General features: G+C 35.0%; 1 protein-coding gene across 1 annotated transcript in view; it reads right to left on the bottom strand.

The window, feature by feature from the left end:
* The window catches only part of ldlrap1b (low density lipoprotein receptor adaptor protein 1b), a 52,855-nt gene that overhangs the window by 12,549 nt on the left and 27,598 nt on the right, over positions 1 to 12,708 (bottom strand). The window contains exons 3-5 of the mRNA XM_058796224.1: positions 9,703 to 9,815; positions 1,207 to 1,321; positions 957 to 1,029 (exon numbers count right to left, since the gene is read on the bottom strand). Of these exons, the coding sequence (XP_058652207.1) occupies positions 957 to 1,029; positions 1,207 to 1,321; positions 9,703 to 9,815 (301 nt within the window). The remainder of the gene's footprint in view (positions 1 to 956; positions 1,030 to 1,206; positions 1,322 to 9,702; positions 9,816 to 12,708) is intronic.

Below are 12,708 nucleotides of genomic sequence, written 5' to 3'. Positions count from 1 at the left end.
TACTTTCCCTGCACTAAATCTCTTTCTTGTCCTCCATCCCTGCATGAAATAAAGAAAACATGCAGTCCCTTAAAAACTCACTGGTCTGCAAGACCACGCCTTTTAAACTCATAAATACACAGTGACAGGGTTGGGGAAGACATAGATAAAAAAAAATAATAATATCTTAGATTTTTTTCAGCCTTTTTGCAATATTCAAAAGTCTAAAAAAATACTTGGTCTGAAACCGCTTTAAAAGAGTGTTTTTGTTGTTGCCAATTAAATTCAAAATATATAATGCAAGAAGTAAACATAGTACAAATCTAGTTCAAAAACTAATAAAGGTGCATTTTCCACAGTTTTCCTCTAAAATATTTAATATGAATACATTATATGTATTATGTATATACAATAAATGTATATGCATAAATATAGCAATAGAGAAACAATACTAAATCATTTTAAAATGCTTTTTTTTCCCACTTTAAATGACATAATTGACTTTTTTATGTATATTGTGGGTTGAATATATGAATGCAAATGGTCCAGGGTTATTATAGTTAACTATTTTTTTTTTGCTTGACAAACTTTAACTGAAACAAAATAAACCATAAAAAACTAAACTTATTTTATTTCAGCTAGTTGCAATGATTCTTATTTTTATTTAGTTAACTCTCATTTTTATGTACAAAAACTAAAATTAAAATTAAAATAAAAAGTATATAGACATATTACAAAACGAATAAAAAAAATCAATAGAGTTAGTTTGAGGTGGGACTACTAGTTTATACAACTAATAGCAGACGGAAGGATTTGAGAAACCTGTTTGAAAACAGTCATTATTTTTGGACTTGTGTTTGGTGTTGTTAGTGCTGTGGAAATTATATACTCCAGCTTTAAGTAGGACACATGTGAATTTGTGCTTCACAGCCCATAACAAAGACAGCAAGAATCAGAAAGAAAGATAAACAAGATACCTTCTTTAGCAGCCTGCCAAAACTCAAATGCCACACGGAAAGCCTGAGCCACCGTTAACGTCACCGCCTGAGCCTGAGACAGATGGGGAAAAAGGGAAGAGAGGTGTCAACGCCACATTTCTTGTCATGGATAGAAAGACAGTGCATTGGTTTCGGTCTCTCTCTCTCAGAGGAAGTGTGGTCTTAACGTATAACGCTATTAATAGACTGAAGGAAAGACAGGGAGTGTCTCATATGAACACACACTCACCACTTTCCTCTTGGTGCAGAGGTACGCGTGACACTCCAGCGTTTCGTTGCGCTGACTCTGAGCGATGTAGGCAAACACTTTATCATGCATCTTATCAGCCGTGCAGTATGATATCCTACAGACAACATATGAGCAAAGTCAATATAAAGACAACCTATGTAAAAGTACAGTAAATAGTTCCCGTATAATATACTTTCTTAGACTACCATTCAAAAGTTTTGGAGTCAATCCTTTTTTTTTTTTAAAGAAATTAATACTTTTATTCCACAAAGATGCATTTAACTGCTAAAAACAATTGATAGTGCTACAAAAGGCTATATTTCAAACAAATGCTGCTCTTTGGGACTTTATATTCATCCAAGTATCCTGGGGAAAAAATGTACCATGGTTTTCACAAAAATATGAAGCACCACAAATGTTTTCAACAGTACTAATAATAAGAAATGTTTCTTGAGCAGCAAATCAGTATATTAGAATGATTTCTGAAGGATCATGTGACACTGAAGACTGGAGTAATGATGCTGACAATTCAGTTTTGCATCACAGAAACAAATGACATTTTAAAATATATTAAAATAATACATTTTAAATATAGAAAAGAATATACAAAAAAAACAAAAAACAATATTAAAATAGAAAAGAGTTCATTTGTAATAGTATTTCACAATATTTCTTTACCATATTTTAAATAAATGCAGCCTTGGTGAGCAATCAAAAACATTTTAAAAAATCTTAAAAAATTTAAAATTAAAAAATGCCATCCCAAACACTTCCTGAACTTTTGAACCTTTTTGGGATACACAAGTTGTTTAAAATATTTCAGACCACTAGTGAAGATGCAATTTTTCATTACAAATGTTATTAGCATAATGAGTTCAAAGTTTTCTTCTTTTTTTTTCCTTTAATGACAGCAGCACATGATCAAAACCTGCTGATCATGTTCTCCACCATGATCTAAGATGGTTCAAAGAGCACCTTGAGCTTCATTAGAAGAATGAGCTGTAAGTGAAATAGTTCACATGATCAATAACACATATCACCTTTCATTTGGTCAGTGATCTAAATCCTAAAACTTTCTGTTTATGTCCTCCAGTTTAAATGAAGCTAGGGGAAATCATTCCAGATGGTCTCAGATTGGTCTCTATCCAGCAAAACACACCCACTGTCCATTATCCACCACTAAATCACTTGCACAGACACTTGTATATAGCAGACCATCACGTCACCTCCTCTGAGATTTAAAAACGTGTACAAGCAGTGCTGAGCTCTCCATGTTCAGTACTCCATCAGCACTTTGACAGAAAGCTGACCCACCAAACCATAACACACACCCACACACACGGGATAGTTGGTCTGTGACTGCATCGTCTCTGGTTTCCTGTTGACATCTCTTTGTAGTGTGCAGTAAACTCATGAAATCCTCCAGTGCTGATTTCTCCCCTCGGCCCTGAGTGACAGCTGGCTCAGCCTGTCAGAGGGCGGCCCCACAGCAGCGGGGGCGGGACTAATGATGGACGACCACCATCTGCCCTGTTTCACATTTAAAAATTCACACAAATATTGTACTTACAGACACTTACAAAACTCTCTCTGTCTCGCACACACTTCTGCCTGACTAGGACCAGAGCAGTTTATGCTTTAAATAAATAAACAAATACACAAACAAACAAACACATTACACACACATACATAATATATATACATATGTGTGTGCATTAGCCTACTGGTCAAAAGTTTGGAATAATTAAGAATATATTTAATTGAATGAAATACTGTGAAATATTACTGCAATTTACAATAACTCTTATATTTGAATATATTTTAAAATGTGAATAAAAAACTGAATTTTAACATATTTGCTGTGCAAGAAACATTTCTTCTACAATGTTATCAATGTAGAAAACTGATGATATGTGTGTGTGTATATATAATGATAATTAAATATATATATATATATACACACACACACACATATATACATACACAGTATCTCACAGAAGTGAGTACACCCCTCACATTTTTGTAAATATTTTAATATATCTTTTCATGTGACAACACTGAAGAAATGACACTTTGCTACAATGCAAAGTAGTGAGTGTACAGCTTGTATAACAGTGTAAATTTGCTGTCCCCTCAAAATAACTCAACACACAGCCATTAATGTCTAAACCGCTGGCCACAAAAGTGAGTAAACCCCTAAGTGAAAATGTCCAAATTGGGCCCAATTAGCCATTTTCTCTCCTCGGTGTCATGTGACTCGTTAGTGTTACAAGGTCTCAGGTGTGAATGGGGAGCAGGTGTGTTAAATTTGGTGTTAACGCTCTCACTCTCTCATACTGGTCACTGGAAGTTCAACATGGCACCTCATGGCAAAGAACTCTGAGGATCTGAAAAAAAAAAAGAATTGTTGCTCTACATAAAGATGGCGTAGGCTATAAGAAGATTGCCAAGACCCTGAAACTGAGCTGCAGCACGGTGGCCAAGACAGCAGCGGTTTAACAAGACAGGTTCCACTCAGAACAGGCCTCACCATGGTCGACCAAAGAAGTTGAGTGCACGTGCTCAGCGTCATATCCAGAGGTTGTGTTTGGGAAATAGACATATGAGTGCTGCCAGCATTGCTGCAGAGGTTGAAGGGGTGGGGGGTCAGACTGTCAGTGCTCAGACCATACGTCGCACACTGCATCAAATTGGTCTGCATGGCTGTTGTCCCAGAAGGAAGCCTCTTCTAAAGATGCACACCCGCAAACAGTTTGCTGAAGACAAGCAGACGAAGGACATGGATTACTGGAACCATGTCCTGTGGTCTGATGAGACCAAGATAAACTTATTTGGTTCAGATGGTGTCAAGCGTGTGTGGTGGCAACCAGGTGAGGAGTACAAAGACAAGTGTGTCTTGCCTACAGTCAAGCATGGTGGTGGGAGTGTCATGGCACTGGGGAGCTACAGTTCATTGAGGGAACCATGAATGCCAACATGTACTGTGACATAATGAAGCAGAGCATGATGCCCTCCCTTCGGAGACTGGGCCGCAGGGCAGTATTCCAACATGATAACGACCCCACAACCTTGCTAAAGAAGCTGAGGGTAAAGGTGATGGACTGGCCAAGCATGTCTCCAGACCTAAACCCTATTGAGCACATGTGGGGCATCCTTAAACGTAAGGTGGAGGAGCGCAAGGTCTCTAACATCCACCAGCTCCGTGATGTCGTCATGGAGGAGTGGAAGAGGACTCCAGTGGCAACCTGTGAAGCTCTGGTGAACTCCATGACCAAGATGGTTAAGGCAGTGCTGGAAAATAATGGTGGCCACACAAAATATTGACACTTTGGGCCCCAATTTGGACATTTTCACTTAGGGGTGTACTCACTTTTGTGGCCAGCGGTTTAGACATTAATAGCTGTGTGTCGAGTTATTTTACACTGTTATACAAGCTGTACACTCACTACTTTACATTGTAGCAAAGTGTCATTTCTTCAGTGTTGTCACATGAAAAGATATAATAAAATATTTACAAAAATGTGAGGGGTGTACTCACTTCTGTGAGATACTGAGTCTATATATATATATATATATATACATATATATATATTATATATATTAGTGCTGTCAAAATTAGCGCGTTAACGCAGGCGATTGGTTTTTTTAAGTTAACGCGTTAAAATTATTTATGCCATTAACGCAGGGGCGGGGTCTAGGGATGGCCACCCCAATCGAAATTGCTAATTCTGTCTCTTTTTTCTTTACAAGAAGTGCATTTATTCAGTCGCAGAACGTCTTTACGACCACATCAAACAGGAGACGTTTCAGATGCGTGCTTCAACTTCACATCAGCGTCAGGCACGACAAGCGCGGAAACTGTACTCATACACGCACAAAGGTGCCGGCGCGCGCATAGCCTTTATCATCTCATATCAAATCGCGAAAGAAACTACAACCATGCAATGTCGTGATCAGTTAAGTCATGAAGTTGCCAAAAAGGCGATTAAAGCTGCCATAAAACTGTGCATGCATGTAATATGTTATATATGAGTTACATTAAGAACATGTCTCTGAAATGGTTTTCAAAACTGTCCTGGAGCATCCCAGAACTGTCTCCCTCATCTAACACACTCGATTCAACTCGTCAGCTCATTAGAAGAGACTGAAATGGGTCAGAAAGAGTTGAGAGAAAATACGATGCATGTCAGATCCGCATCATGTTCAGCAGAGGCAGCTCTTAAAGAAACAGAAGCCAAAACAAGCTAATAACCAGCTGCTCTGATGTCTGTTCATCAAGAACAAAAGAAAAAAGAGGAAATCAATAACTTATGGTTTTAAGGATTCATCTGTATTTAGTTTAGAATTTAGTGTTTGATAACTTTATTCAATTTCTGTATATTTCTGCTGAGGGGCACAGGTAGATAAATTTAACCTTTATTATAATGGGTTTATGTGAAGATTGTTTTAAGTTCACTTAAATTAGAAGTTATTTTTTAAGTCTAATAAATGTTAAAATTGATAGCTCTTAATTATAATGTAAAGTTGAATGGCTATAGTCAATGGTTAAATATTAGGGGGAAACATTTTTTATAGGGAAATCAGTATTAATTGGAATCAGTGATACTGGCCTTCAGTCATAAAAATAAAGGCATTAAACAAATATTAAAAATGTACCGTCTTTATGTTGTTTGTACATTAATTTGAAGATTGAATGTGAAATTATTGCAATATAAAAGTATATTTAAAAACTTTAATGTTAGGTGGAATTAATCGCGATTAGTTAGTTTTTTTTTTTTATTCGATTGACAGCACTAATATATACACATATATATATATATATATATATATATATATATATATACACACACACACACACACACACATTTATTTAATTGTTTTTTCTTTTCTTTTTTTGCTGCCATTTATAAATATTTTTGTGGATACGGAAACCATTCAAAACTTATAGGTAGTATTTAAAAAAATAAATGTATATATTCAGTCATTTAGCAGACGGTTTTATCCAAAGCAACTTACCAATGACGACAATAGAAGCAATCAAAACCAACAAAAGAATATACAGAGTATATTGTAATTTCACAAAATTACTACATTAACATACAATTTAACTTTGTAAGAGAAAATTTGCATATTTGTCATGAAAACAATATCACAATGCAAACCATCTTATTGGATCTACATGTAGGCTTCATTTTCAGAACATAATTTCTTATTTTTTCTTTTTGATTTTAGGGTGAATTGAAACCTGGATAAGTTTTCATGAAAATTAGCCACATGATTGGAGTATCACCGGTGGTGTAATTGGAGTGGAGAGACCAGCTGGGCGACACCTCTCTCATGTTTATTCATCACACACACCACAGTCGCTGCCTGAGCGCGTGTGAGCTTCCAATAATAGCTGCGGTCCCAGGTGAGGTCAGAGAGTGTCTGTCTAAGCCTCAGAGACACTAAAACAGATCGATAGAGCATCCTGACACAAACATCTCTCTCTCTCTGCCTGTATGAAAACACAGCAATCTTGAGGTTGCACAGCCCTAAATGATGGATGGCAGGTTTTCAGCGGGCAACAAAAAATCCTTTCTTTTTTATTGCAAGAGAGATGGGGTGAATCATATATATATATATATATATATATATATATATATGCAATTCTTTGAACATCATATATATCACAATGATTTTGATCATTTAAAAACTTTTTATATACATATACAAATATCTATACAGACACACACACACACACACATACATAAATGCATACACATACAAATACTGTATATTAGAGGTCGACCGATAGTGGATTTTACCGATACCGATAGCTAGGTTGGACCACGCTGGCTGATACCGATTAATCAACCGATAGTTTTCAAAATGAATACTGAAAGAAAGCTAGTGCTTTACTTTTTTTTTTCTTTTTTTTAAAAGCACTAACAGTACTGAACCATACTTTGTAAATGAATAAAAATATTAATATTATTTACTATATTGATCAATAAAGTTATTTCATAGTTTGCTAATGTTAAGAAACTTAAAGAAACTTTAAAATTTAAAAATGTAGCCTATTAGTAGCTAATAGTGAATGTTGAAATGAACACTCTAACAAGGAACAATACTTCTACAGTTTTCATTAATGCTACGAATGGACTCTTATTGTTAAGTGTTACCATTTAATTTCAACAGTCATGCTTAAAGATGGCCATTTTTAAATATCTACACAAGGCCATAGCATTAAAATTACATACATATGGATATTGTATGTGTACTCACACACTTTATTTGCTTCTATTTTTTAACACTTGATGATTATCTAATCAAAAAAAAAAAAAAGAAAAGTTAGTCACACACCGGGCAAAAGCGCAGTGCTGCGTCTAGGAGAACTCCGAGATATCTCACACACACACACACACACACACACCAGACGCTTTGCGTTCAAATCAAGTGGCGGTCTAAAACAATTTATTTAATCACCAAACGGACATAAGTTTGCTTCAAGAATTAACAATGTGGCATAAATGAGTTTGAAGTTCGGCGTTTAAAAAAAAAAGAGCAAGCGGAAAGAGAAATAGCGATCTATTACAGCTCTCTATATGAAGCATACAGACTTTATTAGAGCCACAGAAAGACAAACGTTTTGCTGAAAAATGCACAATACATCATTTATAGCCTAGGGTGAAGTCATTATGTACATTCACAATGATTTGGCACAACAGAATGTAATTTAATAGAAAACTAGGTGAATGGCGCTCTGTTCCGCAGCAGGCTTTTCTGTCGGCTGTATTTAAATGCGAGTCTGGAGTTTACCGCTCTGTGCAGCGCACAGTGTCATGTGTCAAAATAAACAACACGTGCTGTCAGTGATTTCCGCCTCTAGAGGCCGCTCTCGTACTGTATAATGCCAGCGGACCCTTCTCAGCCACTCCAGCAACGGCTGCAAACTGGAAAACTATCGGCATGGATTTTTGCCGATAACCGATAGTTGATTGCCGCAAATCGGCAAAACCGATGAATCGGTCGACCTCTAATATATATATACATAAAAATATATATACATATACATATATATACACACATATATACATTAAAAAAAAAAAGGTTTAGGTGTAGGGTTTGGTGTAGGGCAATAGCACATACAGTTTGTACAGTATAAAAACCATTATGCCTATGGAAAGTCCCCGTAAACCACAAATTCAAGTATGCGTGTGTGTGTGTGTGTGTGTGTATGTATATGTGTATGTGTATGTGTATGTGTATATAGTATTAGTAGTATTGTATTAGTAGTATATAATAGTATTTGGTAGTGTTGTCACGGTACCAAAATTTCAGTATTCGGTACCGATACCAGTCAAAATCCACGGTTCTCGGTAACAATTTCGGTACCACATGCTAATTAAAAAACACACTATTTTAATAAAGTCAAACAAAAATAAAATGTACAAAAATCAATGCCATTCTTTATACTTTATTTAAATTGTGTTTCAAGTTTTCATAAGTAATAAAAGTATGAAAAACATTAAACAAGTTTCACCCAAATTTAATTTGTCTTTTAATTAATTAAATTTAAACACATTGTATTGTTTTGGTAAATAAAGGGATTTACTATTAAAATTAAACTATGGAAGAAATATTGTGACTTCTTTAAAAGATAAAAATAAATTAAAAATTATATATATGTAAAATTATATTTCTGGCACAATGTCTTTAAGATGAACTTTTATTTTGACGGGTTGCCGTGAATACCTTTACATTTCTGTGTAGCTATATGATATGACGCTGGTTTTACTCAATGAAACGGTAAAATGCTCGCGAGGGTTCTGTAGATGTTGTTTATGTATTTATGTCCTCATTGAGACGGCAGATGATGAATCACCGCGAGCATCAGGCGCGCTTCAGTGTATGTAGTAAAAAAGAAAACCGCGCGTCTCTGCCATTCATTCACTCACACAGAGACTCGCAGAACATGCGGGATTCATATTTGAATCGACTTTTGCAGCTTAATATTTACAGATACTAGTCCACGTCGCCATTTGATTTAAGTGCAATGACCTACTTTTGATTAATTCATCCAAACTTTGACAAACTCCGTGACATTCCGTGCTAAACTGTAAATTCCGTTTTTATAACTGGATTCCATCCGCGTTTTCTGCATCGCGGAAATCATCGGGCCGTACGCGTCAAGAACCGGGTTGACCGGGTACTCGGTACCACCGGTACTTAAAAAAACCTGGTACCGTGACGTTTTCACTTTTTTAGTACCGACTTGGTACCGAAGTACCGGGTCTTTTGACAACACTAGTATTTGGGTTTATATATTTGGGACCAATTATTGGGCCCTAGTTTTCGGTTGTTAAGGGAACCATTATGAAGCATTATGGATAATGACCATTATGAAACCTGAAGCAGAATCACTACATTCCTGACGATTTCCATCCCTAGAGACAGACAGCACAGACTCAGTGTCAGACATGGCAACATGACAAATGGCCGCAGGTGACTCACCTGTATATAGACACATTCTCTATTAGCTGGTTTGATACACTGTCGTAGAGAATAATCCCTCGAGGAGAAACCTTCAGCGTCACCTTCTGAAGCTTCTTCCCACCAGCTTTAGCCTGCGAGAGAGAGACAGAAAACACAGCTTTATCAAACTGTCCTGCTGGACATATCAAATGATTTTCCATTTTCCATCGGATTTTGGAGGCCTTTAGAAATGAGATTTTAGTTTTTTCAGCATCTCGGACAATGAGCATATTATTGTTATTGTTTACTAAATATATTTAAAAAACTTTCTTTAACTAAAATAAGGCAATTTAAAATAAAATATAAAAATCAGATTGAAAAAAAAATTGTTGTTGCCCGAAATAAACAAAATGAAATAAAATATGCTTAAAGGGCACCTATTATGCAAAATCCACTTTTACATGGTGTTTGGACATAAATGTGTGTTGGCAGTGTGTGAACACAACCACCCTACAATAATAAAAATCCACCCACTCCTCATTTTTTAATCCCCTTTAAACAAAGTCAGTCTCACTAGGCCTGCTGTTTTGAATCTCACCCATAGACTGTATTCAAAAAAATTTATAAATACTATGATAATAATATATGTGACCCTGGACCACAAATCCAGTCTTAAGTCGCTGGGGTATATTTGTAGCAATAGCCAAAAATCCATTTTTCTTTTATGCCAAAAATCATTAGGATATGAAGATATTTTGTAAATTTCTTACTGTAAATGTATCAAAACTTAATTTTTGATTAGTAATATGCATTGCTAAGAACTTCATTTGGACAACTTTAAAGGCGATTTTCTCAATATTTTGATTTTTTTGCACCCTCAGATTCCAGATTTTCAAATAGTTGTATCTCAGCCAAATATTGTCCAATCCTAATAAACCATACATCAATGGAAAGTTTATTCAGTTTTCATATGATGTATAAATCTCAATTTCGAAAAATTGACACTTAAGACGTGTCATTAGACGACACGTTTTGTCGTCCAGGGTCACATATAAGTAATACTAAAATAACACTGCATATTAGATGTTAAGATATATATATATATCTCAAGAGTTTATTTGCAAAAACAGATAACTCCGTTTTTTTAACATTTTCAAAAATCATGTTTTTATTGTGTTATGTTTTTATTGCGTGTTATTGTGTTGGTTATCTGTATTTTTTTGTTATTTTTTAACCTAACCAAAATAACCCAACTGCAGTTTGATTGAGATTAATTGGAATGCACAATGAAAAACATGTTTTTGCAAATTAACCCTTCACATATACTATATATATATATATATATATATATATATATATATATATATATATATATATATATATATATATATATATATATATATATATATATATGGTAACACTTTACAATAAGGTTCATTAGTTAAACATTAGTTAATGTATTAACTAACATGAACTAACCATGAGCAATACATTTGTTACTGTATTTACTAATCTTCGCTAACGTTAGTTAATAAAAATACAGATGTTCATTGTTAGTTCATGTTAGTTCACAGTGCATTAACTAATGTTAACAAGATTTTAATAATGTATTAGTAAATGTTGAAATTAACATTAACAAAGATTAATAAACCCTGTATAAGTGCAATTTATTATTAGTTAATGTTAACTAATGTAGTTAACTAATGAACCTTATTGTAAAGTGTTACCATATATATATATATATATATATATATATATATATATATATATATATATATATATATATATATATATATATATATATATATATATATATTTTTTACATATTTAGTGCTGTCAAAAGATTAATCACGATTAGTCGCATCCAAAATAAAAGTTTTTGGTAACATAATACAGGTGCATCTCAATAAATTAGAATGTCGTGGAAAAGTTCATTTATTTCAGTAATTCAACTCAAATTGTGAAACTTGTGTATTAAATAAATTCAATTCACACCGACTGAAGTAGTTCAAGTCTTTGGTTCTTTTAATTGTGATGATTTTGGCTCACATTTAACAAAAACCCACCAATTCACGATCTCAACAAATTAGAATATGGTGACATGCCAATCAGTTAATCAACTCAAAACACCTGCAAAGGTTTACTGAGCCTTCAAAATGATCTCTCAGTTTGGTTCACTAGGCTACACAATTATGGGAAAGACTGCTGATATGACAGTTGTCCAGAAGACAATCATTGACACCCTTCACAAGGAGGGTAAGCCACAAGCATTCATTGCCAAAGAAGCTGGCTGTTCACAGAGTGCTGTATCCAAGCATGTTAACAGAAAGTTGAGTGGAAGGAAAAAGTGTGGAAGAGAAAGATGCACAACCAACCGAGAGAACCGCAGCCTTATGAGGATTGTACAGATGTTTCTAGCATCTGTAAAACTGCGTTTTTTCATCTCAAAAGCATATCTAAATTGCGACCTATGCTCTCAACATCAAATGCAGAAATGTTAATTCATGCGTTTATGACCTCAAGGTTAGATTATTGTAATGCTTTATTGGGTGGTTGTTCTGCACGCTTGATCAACAAACTACAGTTAGTTCAAAATGCAGCCGCTAGAGTCCTTACTAGAACCAGGAAATATGACCATATTAGCCCGGTTCTGTCAACACTGCACTGGCTCCCTATCAAACATCGGATAGATTTTAAAATCTTGTTAATTACTTAAAAAGCCCTGAATGGCTTAGCTCCTCAGTACTTGAGCGAGCTCTCATCACGCTATAGTCCTCCACATCCACTGCGTTCTCAAAACTCTGCATTTGATAATACCTAGAATATAAAAATCGACTGCGGGCGGCAGATCCTATTCCTATTTAGCACCCAAACTCTGGAACAGTCTACCTAACACTGTTCGGCAGCTTCTATTATTCAAATCCGTTAAAGGATTGTTAGGCTGCATTAATTAGATCAACCGGAACCGGGAACACTCCCCATAACACACGATGTACTCATTACATCGTAAGTAGAATGGCATCTACGCTAATATTTGTCTGTTTC

This window comes from Onychostoma macrolepis, chromosome 13 (assembly GCF_012432095.1).
Source record: "Onychostoma macrolepis isolate SWU-2019 chromosome 13, ASM1243209v1, whole genome shotgun sequence".
NCBI lineage: Eukaryota > Metazoa > Chordata > Actinopteri > Cypriniformes > Cyprinidae > Onychostoma > Onychostoma macrolepis.
Note: the sequence above shows the minus strand (reverse complement) of the source record. Positions and strands in the feature narration are given on the sequence as shown.